Genomic DNA, 18,233 nt, shown 5'->3' on the forward strand with positions numbered 1-18,233 from the left:
AAATTAAAAGCATTCACAAAGCCTGCCTCTGAGCTTTTACAAAGGTTAACCTGGCAAAGGTAAAGCAAACTGCTGACTGTACACGTAAGTATAATATTGCTAGGTCACATTACCCATGGCTGTATCTTTTTTGAACTTTGCTTCCAAATGTTTACTTTGGGAGAGACTTTAGGACACATTGTTATTGAAAATTACCTGTTGCGAGAGAAAGAGTTAAAGTAAATGTCCAACTACTGGAAAGAGATAAAAATGCTATTAGAATTTTAGAAAAAATGCAATAAGTAGGTGACCGATTATTTCAATTAATAATTGTTAATATAGTAATGTCACAATTATTGCACAATCGGTTCATTGAGGCTATACATTTTATGTATGTAAACAGCGCTGATTAGAAGCATAACCCTGAAAAAAGACAGTCACAGATGGGAATGTGCTCGGCACTGCTCTCTCTGTCACAGGCAGTATGATTGTCTTAAAATTGTATTTATTATTTGTTTATTTTATTTTACATTTGTTGACCGGGAGCGTCCAAATGAGCTAAAGCCCTTTCGCAGCGGATGCCCGGGAGAAAAGCTCTTAAACATACAATATTACTATAGAGATATTCAATAAGTTACAAACGCCATGCAGTAGTTGCCAAGCTATACAATACTATAAACAAAAGCATGATAACAATTAAAGCATATGAAGCAAAAATGTAGTAGTTTAAAAAAAGTTTGCTAATCTGAAAAGGCAAGCTATGAGTAAAGGTCCATTCTGTTTCCAGGTCTTTTACATTGTGCAGCCTGAAACTGGAAGCAGGGCTCCTGCTAAGTGTTCAGTTTGGAAAGAGCAGTTCATGCTTTCCGCCCAGTGTCTGCTGCGTGTACACACATACCAAAAGCATTCTTTTACAGTGATAGCGGACTCTGACAGGAAGCTGTACAGCTCACTTCCCTCAAACTTAAATGTGTGAAAAAAGAAAAGTTTCCGAGACATACTAGGAAAAGCAGACTGCCTTCCACCCAGATCGTGCAGTGCATCTTGTGCACGGTGTTGCCTCGGGCTGGCAAATTTTGGTAATGGCAAATTTGCTACAGCTGTGACTGTCCCCATCATTAGATGATGGTGCCCCAGCTGGGAGCTCACTGCTGCTTGCTGAGTGACAGCTCTCCCCTCCCGCGCTGGCAGAGCTGCTGTTGTAGCATCCATGCTGCTTCCTAGACTGATCAACAACATTCCTTGCATTGCCGCCCAATAAGGAGCTGCTCATGGAACTAATGATCGCACAGCCTCATTACAAAAACTTAATTGGATCTCATGATGCACCACGGAGGACCTCATTTAACACGTTATGCTAGGCTAACAGTCCAGCTCGGCTGCAGATTGTGGTAAAATTCAGTCCTTGGTCTGGCAAGTTTTTTTTTCCGCTCTGGGACGGGGACAAGAGGGCGTCTCCTGCAATGCTCGTCTTGGGAAAGATTGCAAAATAGTTTCACAGAAATCTGGAAACATGAACAGAAAGTCTAGCTGCTTGCCACTTCTTCTTACTGTTGTTCCGTTATTTAGTAGCACTGATTCTCAAAATCGCAACAATAGATGCAAAAGGTTTAAGGACAAAGTAACTATTTAAATGTTCCGGATTTTTGAGAGACTGGGATCTTTCTCCAATAGCTAGTTAAAAGCAAATAAAGCCCCCCTCCCCAGATGACAGCAGCCTCTTTCTGTTATTAAAATATATAAGGGACATCTGGCGGGCCGTGTTACCAAGGACTGCTTGTTTTACCACTGAGTGCTCAGATGCACCAGTTGCTGCCTCAGTGACGAAGGAGGAGGAAGATCGCACGCAGAATGGCACCACATTCACCTTCCAGCTTGGAAAAAGGAGCCCACCACCTCTTCTGCTGCTGAACTTACCTAACTAGTTGTCCGGGAGCACGGGGAAAGGAAACCACCTACATTGTCCCCTGGACAACTTGGATTATAGCATCTGAAAGGCTGCTGGAAAACAATTCTTACTTTACAGCAGTTTGATATCAACTTTTCCCACCGAAACAGGCTGCTAACAGCAGAAATCGTTGCGTTTTCTTTCTGGCCAAAGATCAGATCATTTCCTACCCACCAGTGCCTTACTTTGTGCCCAAATCCATGTTGGACTGAGGGATATTATGGCCTCGGCTGTGTTTGAGGGTACGTCTCTGGTAAACATGTATGTGAAGGATTGCTGGGTGAATGGGATCCGCAGGATTATTATCAACAAACGAGGCGCTGAAGAGGAGTTCTATGAGCTTCGGATTGAGTGGTCAGATAGGCACATTTTGTACTTACACCGCAGTTACTCAGATCTCTGCAGACTTTTCAAGAAACTCTTAGAGTCTTTTCCAAAAGACCGTGACGAGCTCTCACAGTCCCTGCTTCTGGAAGGTGGGTACAAAACAACTGATCCCTGTGAAAGGGTTACTTTTCACTAATAAGTTCACTATTAGTTTCTGTAAGAAATAGCAACTTGAATTGTGTTCACTGAACTGTTAAGGATAAAATGAGCATTATTTTTCTTTTTGATTTCTTCTAGTTTTCAAACCCTTTAACCGATGAATATACATTTCTTAATTATGTGGCAAAAATTTAGACCCCCGATGCATTCATTGTTATATCTCTAGTAAGAAGCAAAACGTAGTTGTTGCATCCCAAAGGGCTGTCAATAACTATGTAGTCCTTTGCTTTCACTGAATGTACATTATAAATAAGAACTGTATAAGTGTCAACGTATACTTCTAAAGCCCAATACTTCGCTACTTAGTGTAAGTGGGAAGTTTCTGAGCTGGAGACCCCTGGATAACTTTAAATCTATAATCACCAAACAATATTAATGTTTAAATCTGCCGACAATCCCAAGAAAGCTTGTCATATTAAAAGTCTGATGTCCATTTAGAGTGACTCTAAACAAACTTTCGTTAGGTTCTTTGGCCACTATAGAGAAAATAAAATATGATTTCACTCATTTATATTAAAATTACATATCATAATACCAATTCTAGGATTCATTGGTTAAAATCATATCATTTTTGGAAGTGAATGCCCTTCCTCTAATGATCAAACTGCACTACAATTTATCATACCAACTGAAGGGAGCTGGTGACCAGTGTAGCGGATGCCCTGAGTTTGTATGCGGATATGCGTGGCAAGTTGTGGTACAGGCTTGCATTCCAACAGCAACACTGTGTGCCCAGCTGTTACACAACTCTCAAACGTACACGAACTTCGCGATGCATAGACTGGGAGACCTAACATACCTCTCAACCTCTTAAAGCAAGAAATCTGGACAAAACCATTAATAAAAGTGTGACAAAGGCCCCAAAACAGGAACAAATGTAAATAGTGCTTTTACAAACTTATATAGTTGTTAGAATAACAGCTTTTGCATTAGCGTGACTTTTCTGAAGGCCTCGAGGACTGAAACTCAAATGTCTGTCATTATTTTCTAACTTCAGTCTTTAATGATTTGTCACTAATTTACCAGAAAACCACAATTTTATGAAAAACAGGCCAAAAATATGAGGCAAAAATCTGGACCTTCTGCGAAAATCTGTACAGTTGAGAGGTATGATTCTGTCTACCAGGAGTATGGGCCTTTATCCAAGGCACAGTCTGCTAAAACCGTCTGATGTTTACGGAGGTAATTGAATGTCACCACTTGTACAGATTTAACACATCTGGATCAGCTTTTCTGAAGAAATGTTTTTTTTTTTTTTTTGTAACTTGTCCGCCCCCTGGCGGCGATAAGACTGACTTAAAGCACCCCTTCTCCATCTCATACACACTCTTCGCTAGTTTGCTTTAGGGTTGCCACCTTTTCAAATGGCCAAAGTGGGACATTTTCGGTACAAACATCAGATTTTACAGGCCGACACATACCCACGGTCAGTACAAAGGATAGAACTTAACTTTTTTGCCTAAATAAATGCTTATTCTTGTAGCATTTTAGTTGCTTATTCTATTTCTTATAACATTTAGGTATTTTAGATACAGAATCTGTTTTATGCAACTATTACATAAAATATAGAAAATAATTTTGTCCTAAAATCTGAGGACATTTGCCATTTTTAAGATTTTTTTGTCAGGACACAACTGCCCATAGAGGGACTGTCCCTCGCAAAGTGGGACAAGTGGTAACCCTAGTTTGCTTGCTTAGATAAGGGTGCACGCAGACATACAGCAAATTTGACTGAGTACACATTTTCTGAACATCTCACACTAACATTGCTCACAGAGCCTAGTAATCTCCAGAACTGTTTAATGTTGTCAACACAAATCTATTCAGAGTACAGGAATGCCTACAACTGCCTAATGTCTGGAACATAGAGCTACATAGAGTTGATGGTGGGGTAGTTGAAATCGCCCATTATTAGGGTATTGGGCTATACCTTAATATTACCCAGTATATCAAGAAACATGGAGTGGGCATCCTGGGGCATGGAAGGGCATCTGTAACAAGCTATAACCAGGATTGCAGTCTTTCTCAGTGTTAGTTGCACTTGGATAATTTCGGATGCATTATATTGAGCAGCTAGCCTGGAGGTGTGGATATCCTTTATGAATATGGGCATGCCTCTTCCTTTAGTGTTTCAGTCCAGGTTAGGTGGCTGAAAGGTGTGGTATGAGTTATAGCCTGGTAATGCAGGGGTGCTGTCTGGACTCTTGAACCAGGTCTCTGTCACTGCACAGATGTCGATGTTCTCAATTTTAAGGAGTGCCTCGAGTAAGTGCATTTTGAGGTTTAGACTTCTAGCATTGAGTAGCATTACCCTCGGATTTTGCTTGCTTATATCTGCTATGGTGGTGAGTTTGTCATTTGAACCTTGCCTAAAAAAGGCACTATAGGGGTGGCAAGAGCCTTAGCCAGTATCCAGAATCCCAGGGGCAACAGGTGCAGGCCATATCTGGCAAAGCTTCATGTTCTGTCAATCATGTCGACCCAGGCAGGCAGATACTGGCTCCCCTTAGAATGAAACCAGAAGCTTAGCCAATTGTTGAAGTCAATCATTTTGTCCTTGTATTGTGGTATCCTTTTGGGCGATGGCAGGATGCTACTCAGGGCTAGGGTCATACCTTCCTGGGTTACATGATCCAAGAGCTCCTCCATGTCTCTTTTCATGTAGTCCAGGGAGGTACGTCTCATGTCATTCACACCAACATGGACAATGTCATATTTGTACTTGTTATACAGTGACCTGAGTGCTTGCATTATGTGGCAGATTCTGGCACCCGACAGGCAGCTGACAGTAATTTTCTCCTTGTTTAGCCTGGTGAGTGGGACATCAATGTGTCTGACAATAGAGTCACCTATGACTAGTGTGTTGGGTACATTGTTTTTGCCTTATGGGCTGAGGTTGAGTGTCACACTGATTTGTGGGCTATGTGTCATTGGGTAGTGTTGGGGGGGTTGCTTGTGTTTCAGCTATGGAGGTCTCTGTTGTTTGGGCAGATTTTTATTGAGAGCCTCCATGAATGTAGGTGTGTGTTTTGTGTTACTATGTGTGGGTTTAGGTGGTGTAGGTTTTGATGGAATATGTATTGACTGTGGTGTGGTGCGAGTGTATACCTTCTCCTCTTGACTGTCTAGTACAGTCTTGGCTGGAGAGAGCTTGGCTTCCAGTTTGGCTGTATAAGTACATATCTCACAGGTTGTAGTGTTGGGTGGTAAGAGGAGAGGGTTGTCAGTGTACATGAAGCAATTGCTACATTGTCCCAAGATGCCCAGATTTATCAGGTGGACAGGGGAAAATACCAGGAGCTGACCCTTAGACATGCCGGGATAGGTGTTTATTAATTTAAGTACTAAAAACTGTTTTCCTCCTAACAAGTGAGGAAAGTTGAATGCTGCAGTAATTTGTAGATTATTTAGTGCTTGCAACAAGTTTTGAACAAGTGCGGAGCACAAGGAAATAGTTTTAAGTGCTAAAACTAGAAAGGCTAGTTCTAAGGGAAAATTATAAGAGCAGACTTTCTGGCACTGGAAATAGTTTAACCCTAGTTAAACGGTGCTGCATGATGCACAAAACCGTGCAAACAAGGGTTTTTAAACAAAAAGATGAAAGGGATAGAAATAGCCCAAAACTTAAACCACTCCTCCAGTGACAGATAGGCTGCTCAAAGCTCACTGCTCTCACTGATGAACAGAGAAGCTTCCTTCTATCTTAGTAAGGCCTGGACAGCACAGAAACTACAAAATAGCCCATAATTCAGAAATATTTGAAAAACACAATACTGGTTATAGAAAGGTGGGAAATAAATAGAGAGAGATGATTTTTTTTTTTCAAAAATAAAACAGATACAGTAAAACACTTTTAAAGCAGAAAAATGGCTATCACAATTGAGTGTGTAGCCCTCAACAGTTGAAAAACACTAAAAAATGATCAGTTAAAGTATAAACAGTATCAGAATTCAAAAAACAGTTCAAATAGCTTGCAGTTAATAAAAATGCTCAGAATAGTGAGGCTAGCGAAAATAAGCAATAAAAAGCAAAACAGAGGTACTTAATCCACTCAAAGTCTCCCTTTTCTCTCTCTGCTGCTGTAGAACTCTTCAGGACACCCAGGCAGGATCTTGCTGAAGTAATACAAGTGCAAAAATTGCGCAAACATAGTTTTTTAAACAGAAAGATGAAAGGGGTAAAAATACCCCAAAATGGCCAATAAAACTACAGATTCTGAGCTGAAACAATTCCTCCAGCAACAGATAGGCTGCTCAAAGCTCACCACTCTCACTGATGAACAGAGAAGCTTCCTTCTATCTTAGTAAGGTCTGGGCAGCACAGAAACTACAAAACAGCCCAGAATTCGGCAAAATCTGAAAACCAGACTCTACTGGTTATAAAAGGTGGGAAACGAGTATATATATATATAAATATATATATATATATATATGGATCTACTACTATTCATCGAAAGCACATTTCACCGAAAACCAAATTAGTGTGCACTTTTCACCGAAAGCACAATTCACCGAAAACACATTTCACCGAAAGTGATATATGGCCTTTTCCCCACTGTAGTGCGACCCTGGAGTTAGTATATATAGTAAGGGGTGTGGGGGGCACCACCTGGGGGGGGTGTGGGTGGCATAGCCTCCCACATATTTTATGTATATATTATTGTCAGAGAACAGTAATACATTGCAATTACATATATCCATGTATATAATTGAAAATATTTAAAATATGTGGGGGGCTATGCCCCCACACCCCCCAATGTGAGGGGCAGTGCCCCAACACACCCCCTGACTATATATACTAACTCCAGGGTCGCACTACAATGGGGAAAATGCCATATATCACTTGCAGTGACATGTGTTTCGGTGAATTGTTTTTTCGGTGAAATGTGTTTCGGTGAAATGTGCTTTTGGTGAATAGTAGTAGATCCATTCATATATATATATATATATATATGCATATGTGACTTCCAGGGATGACTAAACACTACGGAACTATTAACAAACTATGTGAAAACACCTACATCATAAACACTGGCCATACAACTCTATACAAAAAGTAAAGGCTATTTACTATGTTATTGTTTGTCTTTCGGCTTTTTCCTGGTAAGGGGTCGCCACAGCGGAACACTGGTCCGCTAATGATTGCCAGTAGATTTTTTTACGAAATGCCGAGGTGCCAGCTCGATGCCCAACCTTCAACAAAGGCACGCCCATTTATGCATGCATGTCTTTCGAACGCTACCCAACCACGGGGAGGACATGCAGACTCCACACTGAAGGCACTCCCAAGCCAAGCCGAGAATTGAACAGGAGAACCTCTTTCTTTGAGGTAATAACGCTACCGCCGTACCACCGTGGACTACCTACAGTTTATACTTTCTAAAGCTTGCCAGACCTAGTATACAGACAGTATCAAGTAGTAAAAGAGAAATGGACCATCCTTTAGTAATGACCCTATTACTTGTCATCTTTTATGAAGAATAATCTCAGAGCTGTGTTATATGTATCAAAAGGATCATTGCTACAGGTTTCAGATATCTGTGCTGCAAGAGAACTTAGCAGTGCAGGCTACAGGCTGCATAGTGGAGGTTTGCTTCATCTTTGCTCAGCTGTGTTGCTGCAGAAGGCTGTAGCAGCACTTGGTGATGTGATAGCGTGAGGCTGCAGCAGCACTTGCTGATGTGATAGCGTGAGGCTGCAGCAGCACTTGCTGATGTGATAGCATGATGCTGCAGCAGCACTTGCTGATGTGATAGCGTGAGGCAGCAGCAGCACTTGCTGATGTGATAGCGTGAGGCTGCAGCAGCACTTGCTGATGTGATAGCATGAGGCTCCAGCAGCACTTGCTGATGTGATAGCATGAGGCTGCAGCAGCACCTGCTGATGTGATAGCGTGAGGCTGCAGCACCACTTGCTGATGTGATGATGTGAGGCTGCAGCACCACTTGCTGATGTGACAGCATGAGGCTGCAGCAGAACCTGTTGATGTGATAGCATGAGGCTGCAGCACCACTTGCTGATGTGATAATGTGAGGCTGCAGCATCACTTGCTGATGTGACAACATGAGGCTGCAGCAGCACTTGCTGTTGTGTGAGCTTTACTCTCCTCATATGATTGTTTACTATAATTAACCAAAGACAGTACAATTAGCTAACAATTTGGAAAACCTCTGCTTGACTATCGGATGTCCATGCTTTCATAAATGAAATGTATAACAGGTCAAGCTTCTCATGCTGTTCTGTCCCCTGAAATGAATACCTAAGAGCTGTATGCACCCCGACGAAGTTCAAACTTATATTCCTCTTCTTTGCCTGCTTGGGGTACCAAATTGAAAGCAAAATAGGCTGATTAATGGTAAATATAAGATAAGTTCAAAAAAAAACTTTTGCAGCATAAAAGATGTAATTGTTCCTAATTACATTTTTCTTACAAAAGACTGTAACACTCTTCACACATTAAGGCCTGCAGCCCTGAAATCCTTGCAGTTGTTAAATCAAGTTACAACAGAGTCTTCAAAGACAAATCATTCAAACCAATTGAACTGACTGGTTCAAATGATAGTATGATCATCTTTTCTACAACAAAACTAATATTTTAAGCTAGAGTAGTAAAATGCATTTAGAACTTGTGCAACCATTCTGTTTGTAGTTTGAGTTTTAGAGTCAGGGACGTCTGACAGATGTACTTTTAGCAGACAGCTAGACAAACACTGTATTAAGTAAGGGCCCTACTTACCGTCAGTACTTGGGAAACTAACACACTGTCTATGTTAATGGACTTACTTATAACAGTTAAATGAAAATGTAGTCTATTTAGTGAGGATAAGATTTTCTTGTATTTGCTGTTCTAGCCTCCTTTAAAAGGCACAAGACATCACCAGACAATAAGACATTTTTATGATTATTGCAATATCCTCTGGGCTGTTAAAAACAAGAGCTCTGAGACAGGTATGGAGCCCTAATCCTCCCTGTTGGGAAATCACTGTTTTGGCAAGAGGTAGTGGTAAAGGCCTTTGCTTCTGACCATGGTTGCCTTGGCCAAAAGAAAGTAAGATTACATTTGGTTATATTGTTTTTACTCTTATAAGCACTGTTGGTATCAGACATGTTTGAAGGAATGTATACAGAAGACCTTGATTCCATGGAATAGAAAAGATGTTTGATAACATTGCTATAAGATGAGGAATCCTGGACCAAAACATTTGAAGCAGATAGCTCAGGTATGATGCACACAGATCAAGCCATGTCTTCAGTGGGTCAAGGAATACCCTTTTATCTAGTGACCATCCATGAGAATTTGATGTATTTCTGCTTAGAGCATCTGGCATTCTCTTTGCTAGCGCGGAAAGTACGAATGCCTTTTCTCACATTAATTGCCAGCCTGCGCAGTTGGTAAGAGTAAGAGGCTTGTTTATATGCTACATCACTGTAATACTCCCTGTCACTATATGCAGTGCCCCTGAATGCATGGCTCTATTAAAAGATGTCAGAGCCAAAAGAATAACTAAGATCTCGTCTACATTTATATACATCTTTCTTAAGATAAGAGACTTGCAGCACCGTAATTATAAGAATTAGAGTCTCAGAAGTGGCAAAACATCAGCCATCTTATCTAAAACCAAAATTACAGTAGATTCACAGCTGGACCAGGATATCTGGAGACTGACATTCAGCAAAGGAGCTTTTTTTTCTTTCAGAATAATTTTAATCAGTTTGAACCTTCTGAAAAGTTTCTTGTTCCCCTTAGACAGGTTACCCTCAAAACTGTCTCCTCTTCTTTTAAATCCCTAGAATAAGCATGTGTTCTCTGAACATAGGACAACTCGAGGGTCTTTGCCCTAGAGGCTACAAAGGAAGAACCTTACTCCAGTATCTGGTAGAGGATTATCACATCATTCAGCCAAAAAATGTATTGATATATATTTGAGTACAAGAAGTAAGACGATATACAAGATCGAGTTATAAGAAATGGCGCATGTTGACAATGTCACTGTCTGAGTTGTACAGCATATGCATTGAGTAAGAGATCACTCTGTGCTGAAATTAAATACAATGCAGCATTGTGGAACAAAACAGTACACAAAATGCAGATACAGTTAACTGTGGTGATACAGTTTTATAAGATAAGTTCATAGGTGTTTACCAGGCTAATGACCACAAGGGCCTTTTTAAGCCTAACCATCCATCCCAAAGTCTCTTGATGAGTTTTGATACCCTTGATAAGTGTTTGCATCAGAGACATAGGTGCCAAATGGATCTGTGATGCATGTAGATAATGTTATTGAAGCAAAATGAATCCTTTTCTCTGAATCTAAACAAACTTGATGCAGCGAGCAGTGGCAGTGCACAAGACCAAAGGGCAAAGATTTCTGACGCATCTAAGCACTGTATGTGTGTGGTGGGGGGAGTAGTCTGTTTAAGTGAATAACACATTGTAACAAGTCATTTCCGGTATCTGTGCATTATGTAACCCCTTCAAAATGTTCTTCACTTTCTCTTCTATGTAACCTGCCCATTTAAACAACAGCAAAAAAAAAACAATGAACATGTTGCAGCTCTGACAGACACACACACACACACACACACACACACACACACACACACACACACACACACACACCAACAAATTTATACACAGAGACGCAACACAGACACTCACACAACTACATACATTACCAGCAATTATTTGTCTTGACTGAATACACCTCACATGTTTCATCATGACCAAATGAGTAGAAAAAATATGCATAGTGCAAGGCATTGCAACCTCCCTTGTTTTTTATTTTTTTTGAGGTGTATGCGTATGATTTCTTTTCTGCTTCCCAGTAGCATAACTTGTGGAAACTAGGAAAGACTGAGTCATAATGACCATGCTTATAGCATTGCAGTGGTCAGACTCAGTACTCATTCGAACTGCCATTATTTCATGATTTGCAGCAAATTACTCTGTGCTAGTCTCAGTTAATTTAATACCAGGTATAATTGCTTCCTACTCAAGTTTCATGGCAGGTCTTTTTATAATATTTTGTCCCATTGCATCAGCATCTAGCAGTACTGCCTGTTAAGCTTGTTAAGTGCAGTTTTGTGTCCTGTCCTACTGTTTATCCACTTTTCCACACAAAAGTACAAGGCAGAGATAAAAAAATCCAAATAAAACAATGAATTATTGTTTTACCACCTAGGGGGAAAAACACTTCCCTCACTCTGTGATGTTGGCTCCAGGTACATATTTACTTACTGTGTTGTGATTTCTTATGCTGAGCAATAGTAAAGCAACACCTCATCATAACTGTATCTTAACACTATGTTACAGAATACTTTACAAAATATGTAATAAATAAATACAACCAAAGTAGGTGTCACTCATCTTGTCTTGATATAATAGACGAGTCTTCATGGGTTCTGCTCAAGCAGCTTTATTATTTACAAACACATTATGATTATAATATATATGGTAACTTATATACAAACGAACTACATTCATTCTCATATGCTTGCTCTCTGGCTGCATTTTCAAAATGGCACTGGGTACAACACGTGCTTGTTATTAAACATGCAAGTACAGCACTTGTTATGCTTCTTAAATACACATACACACTGTGCTCTACATCCTCCCTCTTTTTATTAAATGCAATACAGAGGATATCAATTAACATGCAAGTGGTACAAACAGCTTTTTTGTCATGCATTATACAAAACTGTGTAAGTATATACAGTTATGTCCAAGTCACCATGTATCTCACACCCAGTCTGGACATGCGACCAAACCGTGTGATGTAAAACTGGGATTCAGGATTAGCAGATTGACCTATTTCTTTCGGGTGTTCGACCTTCAGAGTGTCGGGGACATTCTTAGGGCTGGAATCAGATGGTATGACATGTTCTGGAACAGGAACGATGTCTGAGTGACTCTGAGACTTAGAGTCTATACGCTGCGATAACAATTCTGGCACAGGAAGGAGATGTCTGCGATTCCTCCTGTACTTCACACCTTCAGATTGTACAAAGTAGGATCTCGGCTTGGTACATACACCTGTTACCTGACCAATCCAGTCAAAAGCTTTTGCCATTTGTATCCTCACTGTCTCCTTCTTTCAATGGATGAAGAAATCTGCTCAATTTGTCATAACTGGACTTCTGGACAGAATGCTTCTTGAACAATTGGGCTCTGACGGTTCTGGTTTTTTTAGCTTTAGGCCTCAGTAAACTGGAACTAATGGGCAATGCTGCTCTGGTTTGCATGGATAGACATCTGTGAGCAGGTGAGTCAAGTTTATCATCACAGCGCATGTTTCTGAGATTAAAGAGATTCAAAAAGATATCGGTATTGTCATGATTTGACCTTTCAGGTTATTGCTTTGCACTCTGCACTGCACGTTCAGCTAGCCCATTTGACTGTGGGTATTCTGGGCTACTAGTAACATGTACAAAGTCCCATTCTCTTGCAAATTTCTGAAACAACTGACCAGTAAATTGAGTACCATTGTCAGAAATAACTTTGTGTGGACTACCATGGACTGAGAAATGGCATTTCAACTTAGCGATAACAGCAGTGGATGTTAGGTTAGCTAGTAAATCAATCTCAAGCCAGTTCGAATAAGAGTCTACCAATACCAAGTAATGCTAATTGTTCCACTCAAATATATCAGTGGCTACCGTTGACCAATGTAGTTTTGTAACTTGACTTAGCTGAAGTGGTTCTTTGCAAATGTGGTTTAGTACTATTGCATACTTTACAAGAATAAGGTAGTTTATCAATGTCTTTCACTAGTGAAGGCCAAAATACTGGTTCTCTCACCCTTCTTTTGGTAGAGTTGGAACCTGGGTGACCACAATGCAAAATCTGTATATATTCATGTTGTAAAGAAGCAGGAACAACAATTTTAGGACCTCTGAAAATGCCATCTTCCATCAGCATCTCATCTCTGTAAGGAAAATAGGTTTGCACTTCAGGTGGTACACTAGATTGCTTTGATGGATATCCAACATTAATGTAGTGGTTGAGCTTTTGCAAAAGTGGATCAGTCTTTGTATGATCTCTCAACTCATCAAATCTTGTGGTAGAAAAATTATGCGCTGCCATTACGTGAGAGTCAAAATTCTCTGTGTCAAGCTAAACCATTGTATTTCTAGGTGATCTGGATAAGGTATCAGCCAGATAAATAAGTCTACCTTTTGTATAGACCATTTTGGAGTTGTACTTTTGCAATTTGGGCATCATTCTTTGTAATCTCACTGGAGCTGAATGCATAGGCTTCTTTAGAATAGTAACTAGAGGTTGGTGATCAGTTTCAATCTGAATAGCTCAACCATAGATATAGTCATGAAACTTTGAACATGCAAATACTATTGCCAAAAGTTCTTTCTCAAGTTGAGCATACTGCATTTCAGTTTGGGTAAGTATTCTAGATGCATAGACTACTAGTCTGTCTTCCTGAAGAATAATTGCCCCAAGACCAAATTTTGAAGCATCACAGGAAAGAGTGGCTGGTTTATAGACATCATAGTATCTTAATGTAGATGGGGTGGCAATTTTCTGTTTAAGGTCTTCAAATGCCTTCTGGTGCTGTTCCAACCAAAACCATGTAACATTTTTGTAAGTTAGCTCTCCTAAAGGTTCTATCAACTCACTGAAGTTTGGTAAGAACTTGCCTAGATAGTTGACCAAGACAAGAAAATGTTGTAGAGCTTGAATATTATCTGGTGCTGACATCTCAAGAATAGCTGCTTGCTTAGACAGGTCTGGTCTTATGCCAGTGCTGGTAAATAAATGACTTACATATGTAAGTTCTGGTAGTCTGAATTTGCACTTTAGAGGACTGAGGTTTAAGTTCACTTCACATGCTCTGTCTAGAACTATTTTAAAGTTTCTGTCATGCTCTGCTCTGCTTTGCCATTGCCTCCAACCAATAAATTATCTACTATTATGGTACAAGGATAATCTGAAAAAAAATGCTCTGTTGCATGCTGGAAGACTTCACTTGCAGAATTTATTCCAAATAGCATCCTCAGAAATCTATATCTACCAAATGGGGTACCAGAAGTGGTCAGTAATGAGGACTTAAGATCAAGCATCACTTGTCAAAATGAACTTTTTGCATCCAAGACAGAAAAAAACTGACATTTGGTATTAGGGCTTCAACCTCTTCTACTGTATGCATTGGATGATGCAGTCTCTTTAATGCTTTGTTCAAATCTCTTGGGTCAGTACATATTCTGATTTCATCTGACCCTTTTTTGTGGGCTGCTGCCATGGATGACACCCATTCAGTTGGTTCTGTAACTGGACAAATTACACCTTGCTGCACCATTTTATCCAACTGAGCTTTGACTTTATCCTGCATAGCTATTGGAACTTTGCTGGTGTGACTACTGGACTGACCTCCGGGTCTAACTTCATAGAATACACAACAGGAAGTTTGCCCAACTTGTCATTGAAACATCAGCATATTCTGAGAAAATGGCTTCAGAAAAATTGGAACTAGGATATGCACTTATATGATGAACTTCTTTGGTAAAAGAAAGCAGATTCATTCTCAAACTGTCTCTGAGACCCAGTAATGACAGCATAGGTCCTCAAACTACATAGAATAAGAAGTTGTAACAGTTCCTAGCCAAATAACATGAAAGTACTACTGAGCCTTCGGTTTGAATTTCTTTACCTCAGTAGGCAACAAGTTTCGCACTACTACTAGCTACATTGAGTTGCTCATTAGTTCTCACCTTAGCAAATGTGTCTGCTGATATAACTTTACCCTTTGAACCAGTGTCTACATTGAGCTCGGTGGATTTACCACTGATCTGGACAGTACAAAACACTTCATTCTTTGCCAATAAATTCACTGAGTCAACCATTTCACCAATTACTGACATACCATCTACATAGAAAGTAGACTGCTGCAACTCCACTTGAGCAGTTTGCTTTTTTGAGTGACCTCTCTTTGTAACTGTGAGGTTTAATTGATTTGCAAAAGTTTTGAAAATGGTTCCATTTTTTACACTTGTGGCATTGCTGACCAAATGCTAAGCATTTCTCTTTTAGACTCATGATTTGCACCACAATTGCAACAGTTAACAATAAAGCTAGATTTGGGTTTTGCTGACTCACACTTGTACTGCACTGAGCATGCTCCTTTCTTAGAACTTACTGGAAAACTACATGGATGCCCTGGTGAACCAGCAGAGGCTGTGGCTGCCATGTGCTTAGGCCTGCTTCTGTTTGACACATGTTGCATGCTATCTACATTTGCTCTGGAGCCTGCTGAAATCAGGCTCTTGTCATACTTGTGTGGCTTTCTGTAACTTCATGAATTTAGCAAATCTCAATGGCTTTACTCAACATTAAATCACTGTCAAGAAGCAAAATCTTTCTCACAGCAGCAGTATTAATACCAGACACAGGCCTGTCCTTCATCAACTCATCTTTTAAGTCACCAAACTGATACATTTTAGCCTTGTTTCTCAGGTCTGTTATATAAGCTGCAAAAATGTCCCTTGGTATCTGATCTCTTGTGTAAATCAAATGCCTCTCTAATGTAATATTTGTCTGGGGTTTGCACATTTCCTTGAATTTGTGCTTCAAATACTCAGGGTCTTCCCTTGATTTAGCCTGTACAACAATATGACGATTTTCACCTTCTCGATCATATACTGCTGATGCATGCACAAATGAGCACTCTCTTTCAATGGCCACTGACCCAGCTAGGTTTAGCAAAATTAATGCCCTGTTGAGTGCATCTTTGTCAAAATAAGCTGCTAGTATAAAAACATTGTACTCTTGCTCAAATATTCTCCAGTTCTCTGCAATATTCTGATCAAATACAACTAGTGAGGGCATTTGAAATTTGTCTGTCATATTAACACATACCAGTAAAGGCTTTTGCAAATATGCACGAATACACACACATACACATATGCCAGACATTTATGCCAGTATTTGTAACTTTACCTAATGACACAACAAGCTTCTGAATGACTGAATTTTGTGAAATAAGTTTCTCAGGCATTCTAACACTCTTGAAATTGTTGAAAAGCAAAAGTAAGTTATCATCATTTTAAGAAACATTTCAAATAACTCAACTGTGAGAATGAACTGGGCAGAAGAAGTTCAGAGTAAGAAGCATTTTGAAGTAACTTCACTTTGTGAATAGACAGTACACAGCACAGCACACTGAAACTTCCCCAAAATGGCAGTACTTTGCTAGATAATTCTTTACAGTGCAAGAAGCACTCTGTGCTGTAATGCTGTAATGGCAGCACTTTGCGAGTAGACACACCCAGCACAAGAAACTTTTCGAAATGGCTGTACTTTGACTGCTTTACGAAATAGTTGTACTTTGCACACAATTAAACTCCTCGGAATACATGCACAGTAATAAGCACACACTGTAAGCACTTTTACTCACTTTGAGATACTTCGAATAATTCTAGTTATGCCCTTGATACAATACAAAGTTGTAGTTATGCCAAAACACAGCACTTTATCAAAAAACATGCAGTCACCTTGCTTTATTTATGCGTAATGTGCCCTTTTTTACCCTTGTTATATTGGTTTTGCTCATTAGAAATCTCTATTCATGCCCATTGTACTTTTCTTGTTTTACTCTAAACATGCCTGTTTTGCTTTAAACATATTTGTTTTGTTTTAAACATATTCGTTTTGTCAGATATCTTAATCTTAAACATTTCACTTAATTAATAAACCTTTTGTGCCTCTCTCATTTAATAATGTGGTTTGTGCCCTTGTATAGCTCTGTTTTACCCTTTTTATAAAGTAAGCTGTTCGTGCAAGTTTTCATTACCTTTGGTTCTTTTCTGGCTCTTTTTCATGGTTGTTTCTCTTAGTTTACCTTTACTGTTATCTCTGTACCTCATGGCTGTGAATATCAATCTCTGGAATCCCGGTTCTGACACTATGTCACTAGTCTTGTCTCAATATAATAGGTCTTTGTGGGTTCTGTTCAAACAGATTTATTATGTACAAGCACATTACGATTATAGCTGTTAACTTCAACTTAGGTAACTTATATAGAAACTACTTTCATTCTCATATGCTTACTCTCTGGTTGCACTTTCAAAATGGCACTGGGTACAACATGTGCCTGTTATTTATATGTGCACATTCATCACTTGCTATGCTTTTTAAAGACACATACACACTGTGCTCTACAGTAGGTAAAACTAAAATAAGCACATATTATAAAAAGGTTATGGATAACAGCTGCATTATATAGTAAATAATATTGGTGTCAAAGTACAAGTGAAACTAATACTGTTAAAATACTGATTTCAAAATCACACAACTCTTTGAAAATGTCAAAAGTTTTATTTCATTCATCTTATAATTTCCTTCAACTACTAAAGATAAAGTAATATTTCACCCTCAGATTTCCAATGTGCTATTAACAAGATGCCATCTTATAAACTAGAGCATGGCTAGTGTGCAATTGTATGCCAGAATGAGATCTTATTAATTTATTGACATTTAATTACTGGGAAACTCTGATTGTTTAGAAGCCCATTTTCAGTGGAGGCCCTGGGGAAAAAAGCTCCAAATTATTACAAACATTTTAAGAACAATCATTTTGCAATCTTCAAAAATAAAGTAAAAACATCTGTAGTTTAAATTTTTATGACAAATTAGACATAATATAAAAACATTGGTTAGGAATCGATACAAGGTATATGACAATCATTTAATATTTAGAGAACGTTTAGATAGTTTGTAGAGAAATTAAAGGTAAGTTAGTCTAATACAAGTA

General features: G+C 39.3%; 1 protein-coding gene across 1 annotated transcript in view; it reads left to right on the forward strand.

Annotated features, from left to right (window-relative positions):
- Nucleotides 1–881: 881 nt before the first annotated feature.
- PXDC1 (PX domain containing 1) overlaps nt 882–18,233 on the forward strand; it is a 328,889-nt gene continuing 311,537 nt past the window's right edge. The window contains exon 1 of the mRNA XM_044081558.1: nt 882–2,403. Within this exon, the coding sequence (XP_043937493.1) occupies nt 2,148–2,403 (256 nt within the window). The 5' untranslated portion in view covers nt 882–2,147. The remainder of the gene's footprint in view (nt 2,404–18,233) is intronic.

The sequence above is a fragment of the Protopterus annectens genome, chromosome 1.part1 (genome assembly GCF_019279795.1).
Source record: "Protopterus annectens isolate FY-2018-M chromosome 1.part1, PAN1.0, whole genome shotgun sequence".
Lineage (NCBI taxonomy): Eukaryota > Metazoa > Chordata > Ceratodontiformes > Protopteridae > Protopterus > Protopterus annectens.